The sequence below is a fragment of the Haliotis rubra genome, unplaced genomic scaffold (genome assembly GCF_003918875.1).
Source record: "Haliotis rubra isolate DU_JTF1 unplaced genomic scaffold, ASM391887v1 Scf148, whole genome shotgun sequence".
In the NCBI taxonomy this organism is placed as follows: Eukaryota; Metazoa; Mollusca; class Gastropoda; order Lepetellida; family Haliotidae; genus Haliotis; species Haliotis rubra.
In genome coordinates this window covers 47221-64128 of record NW_025765425.1, presented here as the reverse complement: position 1 = coordinate 64128, position 16908 = coordinate 47221, and the positions used below count along the sequence as shown (strand labels likewise).

The 16908-nt window shown below is 40.7% G+C and overlaps 2 protein-coding genes across 2 annotated transcripts; both read left to right on the top strand.

Annotated features, from left to right (window-relative positions):
- Window positions 1-544: 544 nt before the first annotated feature.
- On the top strand, window positions 545-3777 carry LOC124269820. Its single transcript, XM_046704854.1, has 3 exons — window positions 545-627; window positions 898-1200; window positions 2071-3777. The coding sequence occupies exons 1-3, from the start codon at window positions 559-561 to the stop codon at window positions 3775-3777; spliced, it is 2079 nt and encodes a 692-aa protein (XP_046560810.1). The 5' UTR covers window positions 545-558.
- Window positions 3778-6262: 2485 nt separating this feature from the next.
- Window positions 6263-16395, top strand: LOC124269819. The gene is made up of 4 exons (XM_046704853.1): window positions 6263-6275; window positions 7874-7963; window positions 14786-15120; window positions 16240-16395. Exons 1-4 carry the CDS (start codon window positions 6263-6265, stop codon window positions 16393-16395), a joined length of 594 nt encoding a protein of 197 aa, XP_046560809.1.
- Window positions 16396-16908: the final 513 nt, after the last annotated feature.

Sequence of the window (16908 nt, the reverse complement as noted above, 5' to 3'; positions counted from 1 at the left end):
CAGTTAGGCAGTTTGTGGTGGTGGAACGAATCTATAAATACTTTTCAACAAAAATTCAGTTTTCAATAACAGGCAAAGGTGTTCTGTTTGAAAGTCATTTCACTCAAGTTGTTGAAGTACAGGGTAAAAGTACAGATCCTTGATTCGGCAGCTTATGGTGAAAGTAGAGAGTGAATATATATCTTTGTCGAAAGAATATAGTCTGCACAAACGTAAGATTGCCTTCAACGGCATATTCAGCTCATGAACATATTGAATTGATTACAGGTTGCACTCACATATTTTATGTGTGTGCGCGTGCGTGTGCGTGTGTATACTTCTGTCTATAAATTTATATGTTTCCTATGTAAGCCACAGTTTCATGATTGCTTTATGGCTGCACTATTCCAGCTACATGTTCATGGTCAACAGATTTGTACTTGGCCAGACAAGCAAATGAGTGACGTTTATCTGTGAATCTATAACTCACATATAATAATCTATTAACTGAACAATATTCCATCTGATAACTAAATTCTATCTGTAACACATGTTCCAGAACATTCGTATTACCACATCATGGCGGATGTCAGCAGACAGGACATTGCAAAGGCCGAGAAAAGAGTGATGAGCCCGGCGGATGCCAAGGTAGAGTTTTGCTGTTGTCATACCTTCTGACAGTGCATGAGATCACATAGTCCATGGTCCACAACAAACAAGCAGTAGATATCTTCTACCACACAGAGTGTTGTTCCATACCACGTCAAGCATGATCATTTAAGGACGTACCATGATGATTAGGCAAATGATTTAAATGTTACAAACTTCAGTCTTAAGTAATGGCTAAAGTAATACTTGGAAATAAAACTGTTACCTAGTGGTATTCTTTTCATAGTACATCTTTCATTGCAATTGCAGGAAGACATGATGCTGGTCCTAGGGCCTCATATGAACTGGCAGGAGATGCTGTGCCCAGCTCCTCTGTCGGTGTGTCTTCTGGGTCAGTTGGTGCTCGTCACTCTGGACAAGGACGTCTCTCTGGTGTCAGAACACATGGACAGATCTGCCTTCAAATATACCAAGTACCCTGATTCACTGAGAACAAGCATAGTTCAGGTCGCCAACCAGGGATGGACTTCCTTCAACTGTGCCAACAAGAACATGGACCAGATCCGTCTTCTTACCCTGCAGATACCTCTCCATGTCAAGAACGCTGTGAAGGTATTTATAGAAAAATTCATTCACGAAGAACATAAAAACCGAATACAAAAAGTAAAATCAATGCGTTTTAAAATACTAATCTGCTTGTACAAAGGTACTGAACACTTATTATACACTATTTCATGTTGCATATTTATGTATTGGTAAAAGAAAACGAAGAAGTAATCGCCATTGTGATTATATTTGTTTTGTCGATGATATGTAAGAATTTGTGTAATATAGTGTATCCAGTAATATTCTCATGGCTGACACAATGAGTTGAATATGAAAACACGATCCACATGTTAAATCAAAGATATGACAAGGATTGGAACATCTGACATCGTAATGTTTTGTATGAGGGTCTGTCGGACTGTGACTTAAAACTGTCACCGAAAAACGTTGACCTCAACTTTGACATGACATCATCGGTTTGCCAAAGAAAAATCTGTAAACTCGCAATGAGACTAATATCTTTACATTACTAGAGGCCTATTGGGAGTGAGTTTCGCGAAAGAAATCATGCTTATGTCCATTTGGGAACTACTTTCTTGAATAATCTCACCATGATAACATTGTACAAGGAAAGGTACTAGAATCTGTACTTTACTGAGAAAGTGTAATCCCAAATATAACATATGTTACATTGTACAAGGAAACTTTTTTTTTTTTTTTTCAATACAACGGTGATGAAGTTTTCCTCCCGTTCTCTCAGAGTCTTTTTCTGTAAATACACTTGTTTTGGTACATTTAGTCGCGAATAATTCTTTGCGGACATCACTGAATATGGCCACGATAACAAAGGTTTTTCTTATCACTCTTCATACATCACTCTAAAGCATCACTTCAAGTAGTATAGACATTGTACCTTGTGATCATATAATCTTGCAGTTTATCATTGGTGGATCTGATGAGGAAATACAAGAATTGGTTCCGGATATTTTGGCGAACATCGAAAGGATTACTGACACCTGTATGTTAAAAGCTGAGGAAGTTGAAACACAGTTTTCTGACGTCATGGATTTGATTGGCGAACTGCAAGAGGCATGTACATTTTCAAAAGGGGAATATGACGACAAGATTAGTAAAGCCGAAAAAGACATTGAAGTGAAATCAACACGGAAGGGGGCATTAGAAAAAAGGAAAGAACAAGCTGAAAAGGAGTATAACGAAATGACAGAACAGTTCCAAAAAGCTCAAAAGTCATATGAAAAGGCCATGGACTCTATACCCTCTGGATGGGAAATGGTTGGAATGGATTTCGTGGAGGGACTAGCCAAATGTGCTGTCACGGCAGTACAGAGTGTGACAAGCATATTCGCGATGAAATCCGTTGGTGGTAAGACACGCGGAAATAAGGGAGGGGACACAGCGTCTGTGAAATCAAAAACAGAAAAGTCTGCAGATGCACTCATGTTGGAGCTTCCTAGAATTTCGCTCTGCATCCAGAACGTCCTGGACAATTTCAACTTGCTTTCTGAGGGGAAAGAACCCGGGGATCTGACAATGGTCGAGTCAACATTAAGTGACATCATTAGTTCTCTCTCATCCTACTCAGGAGTATGTAGAGACAAATTCGATGGAATTAAGGAGGATGCGTCTCAACTGATTAAGACTTTGAAGGATGCCAGCAAGCAACTGTCAGGCGGGGAACAGCAAACAGAGAGAGTGAGAGTAGTGGCGGGAAGGCTAAATGCAAAGATGCAAGGTTTAAACTTGTTTTGCGAAACTGCATTTGGGGCAAAGCCATTCGAAATGCCGACCCCAAAGATGTCATCATATGAGCAAGGACAATCCGACTCTGCCTCTTCAAGACACAGTGCACAGGCCAGATTTAAGGTCGAACAAGCTTCATCTACCCTTGAGACCGTTAGAGATGACTTCCGTGATAAAAGCCAGAAACTAGATAAAGTCAGCGAAGACATCACAGCCATTATCACCGATCTTGCACGGATCAAGCTCGACAAGGTAGACTTTGACCAGATCAAAGCGTTATTGCAGAGAGGATTCAAGGCTATTGGGGAAGTCAGAACCCAATGGGGAAAATTGGTGAGATTTTTCCAAACAATATCCAACATCATTAAGTGTAGCATGAATGAGAATGTCAAGAATTTTCTCCAAAGTGCTGAGAAGGGGAAAAAGTTTCGCCTGAAGTACACCATGTCGGACATGCTGAGAGATATGATCTATGTACAAGCCACCGACGCAAACACCTTGGCCTACATGGTAAACAACCTTGCCGAGATGTACGTTGAAGTCTCACAGAAGCACCTGATGGATCAAGTTGCAAGTCTGGGGGAGTTGCTTGGACTGGATCCGGAAAAGGACAAGGCTGCAATTTCGAGAAGACAGACAGAACTGGAAACACAAGCAAAAGACGCCACTGCTTCAATTGCTGTTTTAGTTCAACAGAAGCAGAGAGAATTTGATACAAAGGTGAAGAGCAGAATACAGAGAATTGAAACCGAGATGAAAGCAGTTCTTCCTCCACCTGGACCGACAGACAAAGAAGTCGAGAAGGAGAAGAGGAAGGCTATCCAAGAGGCCAAGGAACTGAAGGCAAAGCTGAAGGACGAGGATGTCGATGACTGGGTGTGACTGTCATCTGTCATTACGATCATTACGCTAGTTTAACGTGGTAGCCAACAGCTTCTGTAAACTGAAATACACTACTGTCATGGACTATGGATTTTATAGTCCTTCCTGTACGCATCGGCTCATCAACTAAATACGACCATTCATATTTTCATTTATATTCTATATCTTGTGTGAAAACCCATTTACTCAGTCCCCCCTTATCAACGGGAAATAAAAACCATGTTTGAGAGTTTGCAACTTCAGACTTACAAATGACACATACACAGGCTCCACATTTTTAGACGATTCTATGTATTCTGCCATGATGAGGCCTTGCTTATGTTGAAGATAAACTAAGGGGTGGGGGTGGGGAGGGGTGGGGAGAAGAATGTTTCGCAACTCATCAAACCAATCCACCATCAACTGAAACCTTTGTATGGCCTTCATCAGCCGACGATATATATATCATTAAATGTTTTAGTAAATTAATTTGTATGGTACTAAAGATACGAAGCTGAAAAAATAAGGTTCTCTCGCCATTTCAGCATGTACATTTTATCATGTTTTATCATATTATGGACTAAGGGTCTAAGGTCCGGAATAAATTATGGGTTTCCGTTCAGCCATCGCTGGGTGTCAACTTAGATAAATGTACTGTCTGAATTTGGGCATTTGCCATGGCCAGTGATTAGTCTCATATAATTTGCGTGATATATATTCTCTTTCACAGCAGCTTTGTTAACGAACACATGGCCATGTTATACTAACTCGCTTGTGAGAGTCACAAAAACTCCAACCAGACAACTGTGGCACTTAACATGTTTTAGATGTATGCTATGCTTTACAAATAAACTCATTTCTTTATACCATTGTTATCTACTTGTACAAATATCATCGCCTGTTTTAAACACTATATAAGAAAATATAACCCCTTATACCTACGTACTGCCCTCATGGTGAAATGGATAAACCGTCGGTCTGGGGAGTAGAAGGACGCTTATTTGATCCTTTTGCTGACCATACCTAAAGGACGCGGTTGGTTAGCCTTGTGGTGAAAGCGTTGGCTCGTCACGCCGAAGACCCGTGTTCGATTCCCCACATGGGAACAATGTGTGAAGCCCATTTCTGGTGTCCCCCGCCGTGATATTGGTGGAATATTGCTAAAAGCGGCGTAAAACCATGCTCACCCACTTACCCTATACCATAAGTAGTTTAATGGTTAGACCAGTGAAGGTCCGGGTCAGAATGAACCTTCAGTAACCCATACTTGTCGTAAGAGGCGACAAACGGGATCGGGTGGTCAGGCTCGCTGGCTTGGTTGACACATGCCATGGGTTCCCAATTGCGCAGATCGAGGCTCATGCTGTTGATCACTGGATTGGCTGGTCCAGACTCGATTATTTACAGACCGCCGCTATATAGCTGGAATATTGCTGAGTGCGGCGAAATATTAAACTCAGTTAAATGGTTAACTCGGTGTCAGGATACTGTGATGGGTGTGGGGCATCCATGGTAAAGACAAAATATACTAGGCGTCATTAATAACGGGTCAAATCATATATAGCACATGTACAGAAAGGTTGCTCAGAAATAATACAACTAAGAGTGTCATCATAATGTTTAATGTTTTGACAAACGTGACACATCGTGACATACAGACAAAAAATTCAAACAGCACTAGCAAGCAACAGTTGTATAGACCAACCCCCCAAACATGAAAATGACAAACATGAAGCAATCGGTCATTCAATATCTTGTGTACCCTCCTCGCCCGCCCAAGACACAGGTGGACCTTGTTCTCATGCTCCTTATCAAGTTCATAAAGAAAGCTTGTAGAATCGCATTCCATTCCTCTACTAGAGTTCTGCCGAGCCCTGGGAGATCCACTGGTGCTGGGTGACGTGTGTACACATCCAAGTTCATCCCAGGCATGCTCAATTGGATTGAGGTCTAGCGAGCATGCTCGTCACTCCATCCGCTCTACACCCTGCTGCCTGAGGAATTCCGTGACAATCCTGGCCCTGTGAGGTCAAGCGTTGTCGTCTTGCAGTAAAGAGGGTCGACCGTATAAACCATGCAAAGTTTGCAGGAATGGTACTGGTATAGGAGCCAGAATCTCGTCCCGATAACGCTGTCCGGTAGGATTACCGTCGACCACGTGCAGTGGAGTACATCCAGTATATCCAGTATATCCAAATCAGTTATGCGTGGCCACAGCTGCATCTGTTATTCGTTCTCCATTGCGACGATAAATCCTCTGCCGACCATCATGGAAGGCCATATTGAATCTGCTTTCATCTGTGAATAGCACATGAGACCATTGACGTTGGTGTAAGCGGATATGACGTCTACTCCATCTCAAACGCACCTGTCTGTGACGTGGTGTTAGTGGTGGACGAACTGCAGGTCGCCTACAGCGGAGTCCAGCCAGAACAGAACAGAACTTTATTACACTCAAGGCTATATACATATCATATTGAGGGTTAACATTAGAACATTTTGAGTAATGGCGGATAAAGGTATAACTGGACAGGTTATTTAGTATTTGGTTTTAAGTGGTGCATGATAATATTACAAAATTTAGCCAGTTTGCGAAATACACTTACTTTATGGCAGTTGAATAATTGAGTGGTTTTATATACAGATTGACTTTGATAATAATATTTTGAGATGTACATTTTTCTATACTATACTTTACAAATGAATAGGTAATGGTATTCATCGCCAATAGCGTTAATATGACATAAATTACAAAGTCTATTTACATATTGTACATTATGCCATCTCCCCACTTCAACTGGCAGTATATGGCAAGCTATTCTAAAAAAGAGTAAAGGTAAATAGACAGTTCTTTTAAGTTTAGAAAGATAACATTCAAAATTCCATTGTAGTTTGATAACCTTATAGAATTTACATTTTGACGAGTTATTTACACAAGAGAACCATTGCTGTGCATATTGGTCATTGAGGCAGTTTCGGACATAAGCCTTAAGCCAATTTACAGAAGGGAAACACTGATTAATCCACACATTATTATTACCGGTGTCTGTTAGGATATTTCTGATGAAATTAATCCATTTATAACTATAGTTGGCATTACATTTGCAAACTTGTTTGTACAATACATTATATAAAACTGATGAAATTTTATTTGATTTTCCCATTATCAATTTCCCCCAAAATGGACAGTGGTATACGACCAGTTTCTCCGTATAACATACATAATGGTGTGCTTTTCTTACAAGACAGGACTTTACGAAAGAAACATAATTTTACATTTTCAGTCAATTTTAAATCTTCGTAACCCCAGATATCGGCCCCATAGGTTAAAATTGGCAAAATCATAGCATCAGATAATTTAAACTGGCATGAAATGGATAAATTGAACTTTCTTGCCTTAGATATATTAAAGCGCATGGCTTTGGTGGCTTTCTCACAAACAGACTTTCTCATTTCTATGTAGCTGCCGTTACGCCTAAGATGACGCCTAAGTATTTGTACATATCTACATGATCTACTGTAGCGCCGTTTAACTTGAATCCTGTAGAGAACGACTTTTAATTTCTTGCCATTGAAAATAAGAACATTTTGACATTAATCTTCAGTTTCCAATGTCGACAGTATTGGCTGAAAGCATCAAGTTGTTCCTGTAGAGATTCCTTTGTATGAGCTAGCATAACGGTGTCGTCTGCATACAATAGTGCAAATGGTTTAATTGAGATGTTCATTTCTTCATCCACCTTTATTGGGATTCCATCGCAGGACTTACTAGTGAGGCATTCTTCGAGGTCATTAAGGTATGGTGCAAATAGCATAGGGGATAGGTTTTCACCTTGCCGTACGCCTTTATTGCATGGGAAGTACTCGGTTCTTATGTTATTGCTGGAAACACATGATCGTATTGATTTGTACATGTTTTTGATTATTTTAAAGAAACTACCGTTGATTCCTTGCTTTAATAACTTGTTCCAAAGTCCTATTCTCCAAACATTGTCAAATGACTTTTCAAAGTCTATAAAAACTGCAAAGAGTTTCTTCTTGGATAGTTTATTAAGTTCCAAAAGGCAGTGGAGATTAAAGATATGATCACTTGTAGAGTACTGTTTCCTGAATCCAGCTTGTGCTTCGGAGAGGACCCCGGATGAATCTAGATACTTTGTGGGTCTGTTGTTCAGTACAGAGGTGAATAATTTGCTGAAGCAGCTCAGTAAGGTGATGGGTCTGTAGTTTTCAGGGTTATCTCGTTTTTCTGTAAACGTCTCCCTTAAACGTCGACGAACGGTGCTCCTGGATATCCTTACATTGTTAACATTTGAAGTGTTCTGTCTGAAGTTCTGCTGGGTTAAGGAATCTGTCATGTAGCGCGGTGTTAATCATGTACCTATCACCTCACCCGTTGTGACTCTGGGGCGATCTGGTCGACGTGCATATTCCACGGACCCATTGGCTTGAAATCTCTGCCACAGTCTACCAATAGCACTCACATTAAAGCGGACAGCCGCTAAGTTTGACCAGATTCCAAAAGGCCTATAGCCTGACCCCTTTCAGCAAGTGTAAAAAACCCGTCTAATTTTAAAAACAGGTATCTGTGTACGACATCGAAAAAGCATCAATGCATGCGTATTGTCCTCCACTTCCCATGGATAGAGCGAAATCATTAACATTAATTTGCAAGTGGATTTCCATATTGACAATTTGAATAAAAAATGTGCGATTTGTAACAGAATGTATCGGACGTTAAAGAACGTAATAATGACATTTCAACGGCCTGATGTGTTTCCATACTGTTAAAGGTCACATGCAACCGAAAAATCAAACATAATTAAAACACAATTATCACTTATTCATGACAAATATACATTGCTTATTATGAAAAAAACATATAAACAAAACTATAAGCGTACAATCGCAAATCACAAGTGCAATATTTTGTACTTGGGTTTACTTCCCTTGAAACGAAACACCCGGGATACCGAACCCAGTCAGGGCGCGTGGGTGTGCACTCAAGTGTAACGGCTGGTTCATTTGCCGATGCCTTCACGGCTCATTGTGAGTGTGTATATGGAGATGTTGGGTTTTGTAAATACATGCTCATTTTTTGTGCAAAACATTTTGCAATCAACAGACATCATAACATGTTATGTGTGCAAGTATCACACCTGCCTGTCTGTGTAATTACATAATGTCACAGAGACCGAACTCGAGCCATAAATCAATGCGTTTTGTTTATGGTGTATAGCCTGACAGGTGTTAAGTTCAAATTGCATGTGGTCAGTGATCGAAGTTGTGTATTGAATATTGCCATTAGCAGACAGGCAGGCAGATACATAGGTGTCAATAAAACAGACACTGAGTTTTGTCTGTGACAAGAACATATCTATATCACGGTTAGAAATTCTGTCAACGCTAAATAATGACATTGCTTTTAAGTATCGAACTGAGAAAGTGACTCGGTAAGAAGAACGTGTGGTGAAATAGACAAATGAAATTATATAAACAGTTAAATCGGTAATCTACTGTCATAACATATAAAAAGCTCGCGCCTATGAAATATCAACAAAACATTAGAAAAATAGCTCACATCAAAGCCTTCACCGAGTATTCACCGCCAGCGAAGGTTTTCCGTCTTGAAATGTCGAACGCCTCACTGGTTGACACATAGCTGAGTAGATCTAGATCCTAACAAGGTTCTTTTATGTAACGAGTAGAGTATTTACTATTTGTTTTGATTAGACTACTCCTGTTACTCCGACCTTATAATCCGGACATCCCGCTTCCAAGCTGCGCGAACCTATTGCACTGCGCATGTGCTATGAGCGCAGCCCAGCTGTTGAAACCACTTTTCACCCCAAGGCAGGGGTGAATTTAGTGAATCGTTTGAACGGGTTTTTTTTCCATCGCGTTATTTTTCAACTTAATAAGCTGAATTTGCATTTTTGATGATTTGTATCTGTAAGTCCATACCGAAAGGTATCAGAATCTGCAAAGTTGTGTTTTACCTTGCATGTGACCTTTAAGAAAGTTTGTAAAACATTCAGTTGTATATATTTCAAACAAAAATGAAGATTTTACAACCTTTCAGAAATTGTTACCAGTTGCTTGACCCTTCATTAATGACGCTGAGTATAGCTCTGGTGGGCTACCACTATTAAATGGCCACTATTCCGGTCTTACGCACGCACGCACGCTCACGCACAGGCACAGGAACAGGTTCACATAGGTACATGTACGTCACTATGTAAGGTACCTTAACCTAGCCACCATGCAGTCCAAAGACAATCCCTGCATGCAATCGGATAAGAAATGAAACCCCTTTTATGCCCAAAAAGTTGAGGTATATTGTAACTGTAGATCAGATAACTGTTTTCGTAATTCGGAACGGAGCCAGGTATCGATATGGAATGGAATTAGATACTTTACTTTCACCAGTCAGAATCAAGCATTCTTAAATGTCTTGTTATAATAGTCCAGTAAAGTACGTTTTTTAACGATCACGCTTGTAACGAACTGGCAGATATGACAAACACTTTTCATTTCGTTTACTTTCTGTATATTCAAGTCGACATGCATATACCGAACTACGGTTGTCAAGAACTAAAGTTAGTGTCTTTAAAGTTCCTTAAAACCGTAGTTTTACTGTAATTGTGTATAGAATCTAGCATTTTCAGTGTCTTGTTACAATAGTCCAGTAAAGTACGTTTTTAACGATCACGCTTGTAACAAACTGGCAGATATGACGAACACTTTTTGTCTCGGTTACTTTGCGTATATTCAAATCGACATGCATATAACGAACTACGATTATCCAGAAGTTAGTGGTCTTTTTGAATCCGTTAAAACCATAATTGTACTGTGATCGTGTACCTGTTACACTAAACTCTAGCCTTCTTATAGACGAACCTAAAGGGACAAATGGTCAGGTGTCCAGTAATTCTTGTCGTTATAGGGACGGTGGGGTAGCCTAGTGGTTAAAGCGTTCTCTCGTCACGCCGAAGACCTGGGTTCGATTTCCACATGGGTACCAATGTGTGAAGCCCATTTCTGGTGTCCCTCGCCGTCATATTACTGGTGTTGTGCTTAAAGCAGCGTAAAACCATATTTACTCACCGCATTGCGTTGATACGAATTCGTGGATTATTTGACATGCTAACCGATAAATAATGATGACACATATCCGTAACCTTGACACCCAAGTCCATTCGAGACCTGGTCAGTATTATCACGCTATTCACTAGATAGTAACAGAATTAGTGCACGACCTACTGTATATAACACCTAAGGGTTATTGGGCATCAGGGATGTAGGTGGCTCAACAGCGCAAGATGTTGAACAAGGACTCGGTGTATGGACTTCTGTATTTATGCCTTTGTGTCAGTAAGTGTCTTGTTTCTTTGTGGGTTATAAAACAATGATTTATAATCAAATACAAGGATCACGTGAAGTGTTTTGCTTCTGTCTGACTGTTTATGTAGGTTTGACGACTGATGTTTGTAATCAGGAAACATCCTGTCTCGTCACAAACTTACTTTCTTATTAGACATAATAATAATTAATAATAATAATTCATTTCTATAATGCCTAGTATCCATCTGACTAGTTGCTCACTGACCGCTGTAATAAGAATCTGATTATTATTACCCCGGATAACCCAAGCTGCCTGTTAGGCGCTAGAAGGGTATAGTCACATGACGTTATCCCACCGGGTACCCATTTTCTGCTGGGTGAACAGAGGCAATTTTGAACAAACTCGCTTGCCTAATAGTAGACAACATGTATCACATGTGCTTCATTGTGGGGCAGGACTGAAGTCTTAGAAACTCTCAGGCGTCAAACTGCCAAACACGGTCACCCATCCAAGGACTCTCCGAGCTCGACGTTGCTTTACTTCAACTGATTCGTGACCTGAGCTCTACAAACAGGACCACACACCATCACTTAGGATGGTTGCAATTTGCGAAGCCAATTTCTGGTGTCCCCTGCAATGATATTGCTGGGATATTGATAAAACTAAACTCACACTCACTGAGAAATAATACTGAGTTGGGATATATACCTATATCACGCGTTATATTATTTTACTCTCAATGATCTGGTTGTATATTTGACGATTTGATGGAGGTCGAGGCGATAAGGTGTTTTATGTCGAAATAGAAGAGCATCGGTAAATATTACTTGCAACTGATTTCACAAGAGACTACCTCGAATATATTTTTTGCAAAGCTCAAACCCTTTGAGGATGAACGGTTTAACATTAACAACACAATGTTTGACGTCACGGAGCTTCTATCTTACCGGGGACTGACGTCACGACGTAACATACTACTTCAAAATGACATCATGTAAAGCCTAGAACAGGGTTTGTTTGGCTTGTGTATATCCCAGCTATATGGCGGCGGCCTGTAAATAATCGCCTATGGACCAGACAATCCAGTGATCAACAGCATGAACATCGATCTACGCAAATGAGATACGATGACATGTGTCAACCAAGTCAGCGAGCCTGGCCATCCGATCCCGTTAGTCGCATCCTCGCCTCGAAGAAGAATCTTGTAATCGCTGCACATCCGCTCTATCATACAGTTACAGTTAACATTCTAAGTTCTAACGATATCTGGTGCGGAAGACTTAAGGAACTTCCAAATCTGAAAATCATACATGATACTTGTCCGTTTTCTGTTCAAAATGTTACTACTTAGCTCGTATTGCAGACAATATCATTACTCTACTGGCCTATTTTTGTTGGAAATATAATAAATGCATATATTTTTAGCAATTCAGCTTCACCTTCAGGGGTAAATTGATTATCACTCGTTAACGTCCACCATTCGTTAAGACTCGCCTCTTTCCGTGATCTACAAAAAGACTCCTATCATTATAGTACGTCATTACATTCGTGACTACTCGCTTCTTTCCGTGACCTACAAGAAGACTCGTACCTGTATAGTACGTCATTATTGCCAAGAATCGCGACAAACCAATCAAATCGCGCGTAGTAAAACGCATTTGGAAATTGGCGGAACCGTTGAACTATGCAAAGCACAACTTAAACATACACTTTGAGCAAAAGGATCAGCAACTTTCAACAATGAAACATATTTAGAAGGGAATGACTGTATAGCTGTTTTTCTCACGGGATATGGGACATTCCAGGAGTAGCCATGTTTGGCAGTTCAGAGTTACCTTTCCTTGGAGATAATACTAGACTATTTTCACCTCCGTGCCCGTATGCGCTTACGCAAGGCCCAGTCGTGAAGATGACCACAATATGGGTACAAGTCGCCATCCGGCTTGACGGAATGACACGAGTAGTTACGAATGATCGTCCACATGGTGCGAGTTACCTCCCCACGAACTACATCAGGCGCCGATTTCTCGAAACAAACTTAAGTCTGAGTTTTGACTTAAGTTGGTTTGAGAAAATGCAGGAAAATGCATTTCCCAGAATGAACTATGGTGGGGAATCGATAATAAACTCAAACATAGTTGACAATTTGAGTTTGGTGGATAGATTACTTAAGTTGTTTGGGCTCTTTTATTTAAAAAAATGCAGTTGAGTTTAAAATTCAGCTGTTTCAAATTGTCCAACTCAGTTTGAAATTTGAGTAAAAACTTAAGTTAGTTTCGAGAAATCGGGTCCTGGGCCTAGATTTTCGAAGCTCTCTTAGCGCTAAGATAGTCGTAAGTGCCATACATTAACATTAACATACGACTATCTTAGCGCTAAGATAGTCGTAAGTGCCATACATTAACATTAACATACGACTATCTTAGCGCTAAGAGAGCTTCCAAAATCTAGGCCCTGGTCTCTAACTAATAATATGTTATAATAATATATATCATGTCCCGGATGTAGGTCATACTATGTCCCGGATGTAAGTCCTACCATCCCCCCTATGAAGTCACGACCCATGTGACATGTTATGACCTCTATGTATTATCAGCTTAATATCGGTAGGTATATACCACTCTTCATGTCAAGCCCATATCTACCATTGACTCTTATATCACACAGCACAGGGTCAAGGACTTCGGTCCTGTCCACACTGAATTGTTTGTCTGTTGTTTAACGAATAACTCAGCAATATAACAGCTATATAGCGGCGGTCTGTAAATAATCGAGGTTGGACAAGACAACCCACTGTTAAAAATAATGAGCATCGTTCTACAATTGGGATACAGTCGGCTAGCTTGGCCACCCGATCCCGTTAGTCGCCTCTTACGACAAGCATGGGTTACTGAAGACCAATTGTTCCCCGGATCTTCACGGGCACACAGGTACAGAAGTAAATAGAGGTGAATCAGTATACGGAAAGAGGAAATGCACGGATAGACGTCTAGCGCCTTACAGGCTCGTGGGCTGTATGGTGCCTAGGGAGCTGAGAATGAATGAGTGTGTACTGAACCATTGGCTGGGATAATGATGAGATTCATCACGGTCTAAGCGCATCTATCAATTAAAGATTAGACCATTCGTTAGACAAATTCATTCAATATTGATGATATATGACAGAAACGTCCACAGTGGAATGACGGGATGTGCCAATGTCCAATGGGAAAGTCCGGGTTCGATTCCAAACATGGGTATACCTATACTAGAGTTTCCCCCAGAATCCAAAATGGGCAGGGCGACAGAATTTCGAAAGGTGCGCCCCCCCCCCCATTCCAAAAAGGGCATGGAATGACAGATTTATAAGTATTATGCTAAATTATTCACGCATATGATTATCAAAGGCTCAAAGAGGACAGTTATTTTGACATAGCATGAGCATGAAATAGAAAATCAGCATCCATGCTTGGTACAAGAGTGAGAGAGTGGAGAGAGTGAGAGAGAAAGAAGAGAGAAAGAGGGAGAGAAGAGTGAGAGTGAGGGAGAGAGAAGACAAAGAAAGAGAAAGGAAGATAGAGAGGGAGAGGAGAGAGAAGATAGTGAGGGGTGAGTGAGGAGAGGGGAGAGACTGAGGGAGAGAGAGAAAGTGAGGGAGAGAACACACTGAAACATAGACTCACATGCCACTGTATTTCATTTCAGCAGTCACGCCATGCGCAGAAGGAAAGCAGGACTTTGCCGTCAACGTCAACACCGACGGCAGCTACAACGTCGTTGTCCAGGGAGAGGTCTGGCTGAAGAGCGCTCCCACCTTCTTCACATCTGACAGTAAAGTCTTCACCACGGCTGATGGATCTCTGAAGCTGGTCAAGAACACTCAGTCCAGTGGTGTGGACTTCATTGGTCAGTGGCAGTCCAGCAGCTTCTTGTACCAGGCAGGGACCAGTCAGATCGAGTCCAGTTTTGTACAGTACACCCCGGATAAAAGCATCTTCACCTACAACAATCCTGCCATACCTTTCATGCTGTTCAAACAGGTAAAATACGTAGCCTCATAGATTAAATGTAATTCTAACATTCGTCTTAGGCGCCGTTATTACCTGTGCAGAGTTATGTCCCTTGGACACGCCACAAAACTATGATAGTGGGTTCGGATCCCGGTTCGTCCCGACCCCGGTGTCATCAACGTGGTAAATATCCAAAATCTTCATTATTTCCATCTATCACGCCGCGATATAACTGAATAATGTGTTAAGTAAAACCAACTCACTCACTCCAAACTGTACAGGGTGGTTGACGTATACCATCGATTGGACCCGTCCCACTTTCTTCACACATCAAGTAAACGAAACAAATGAAACCCTTTTGTTTCGATTTTCTCACATAACGGACCACCCTGCTGGATCGTTCGTATATGCACTTGGAAAACGTTAAGCTCCACTTTATCAGCTTCATGGCTGTTAGTGAACATGGAGTATATATGGTTAAAGTGCATATAAGGCCAATGTAAAATGAAAGCTTGCATTAAGATGGAAACGATAATTTCACCAGTTAATCCAAACTGTTTTTTTCCGCATTATTTCTCACTTGTTCGCCGCAAATAGTTGGAAAATTGCTGATGCGGGGTAAAGCAATATTCATTCATTCATTCATTCATCCCACTTGCTCGGTGGGTCTCGTATATAACGACGGGTTGTAAATAGATTCTACCACATGCACATTTGATTGGTGTTTGTATTAATGTCTAACATATGTTACAGTAAAGTAAAGTACAGATTTTTTTCTCGTACTTTTAGGGGTTGAGTCCCACGGGGAAGCCACGGTGGCTGAGCGGGTTAGACTTTGTGCAAAAGCTGGTGATTAGGTGCCCTCACCGTGAGGTGTGGGTTCGAATTCGCCTTGGACTCAACCCAAAAAAGTACTAGAATCTGTACTTTACTAAGAAAGTGTAATCCCAAATATGACATATGTTACATTTGACCACTTTCTAAATGGCATTGTGTATTCATGTATTAATGTAACCCTGAGTTGCTGTCAAAGTCACCGAATTGTATATGTGCTCGAGTAAATAATTCCTATATCACCACCACCACCACTACCATCACCATCATCATCATCATCTGCACTAATGTTTTCATCAACATCTTCAACAACAGCGTTACATCAACGGAGCTAACAACACCGCCACCAACGGTAACTACACCATTTCTGGTTTTCCTGGATTCCAAATACAAGAGGCAAATCTTCCTTTGGGCTACCTTTGTTATAGCGGCCTAATGTTTGGACATGATTATCTACGGTCTGGGCAGTAAGCACTTGAAAACAGTATTCTTGTTTGTTTTATCATCTCTTCTTCGAATTTTCAGTCTTTACTTAAAAACACATTCTTGGTGATCATATTATTATATCATATAACATAATAAATATCGCAAATTTGAAAGCGTGATAATTTTCAACATCGTATCATAACTTTTCCATTGTAACCTTTAAGTAAACTCTCAGTGTTGAGATACAGAGACGACGTCATCAGTCATGACGTGATCAGATTATATATGTGGTACCGGTAACTAAACCAATCTGGGCAAATCTGATATCTAACTAATGCCGAATATCTAACTAATAAAAAATGGTACTTATAAAATTCCATACGTGGTGAAAAGTGCGAACATTGAGGGCATTCCATCCCGTTTCAGCCAATCAGCTTGCAGCAATCATTTTACAATTACAGATGGGGGCCGTCATCATTTACGATCATCGATGGACTCAGAGGCGGTCCCCTGGCACTATTTGATCGCGAGAAGACTGCAAATGCCCTGATTATCTCC

Coding starts and splice junctions, on each gene's coding strand:
- LOC124269820 (XM_046704854.1), top strand. CDS start 559: ATGGCGGATGTCAGCAGACAGGACATTGCAAAGGCCGAGAAAAGAGTG. Junction 628..897: donor TGAGCCCGGCGGATGCCAAG/GTAGAGTTTTGC, acceptor TTGCAATTGCAG/GAAGACATGATGCTGGTCCT. Junction 1,201..2,070: donor ATGTCAAGAACGCTGTGAAG/GTATTTATAGAA, acceptor ATAATCTTGCAG/TTTATCATTGGTGGATCTGA.
- LOC124269819 (XM_046704853.1), top strand. Junction 7,964..14,785: donor TAATTTGCTGAAGCAGCTCA/GTAAGGTGATGG, acceptor ATTTCATTTCAG/CAGTCACGCCATGCGCAGAA. Junction 15,121..16,239: donor CTTTCATGCTGTTCAAACAG/GTAAAATACGTA, acceptor CTTCAACAACAG/CGTTACATCAACGGAGCTAA.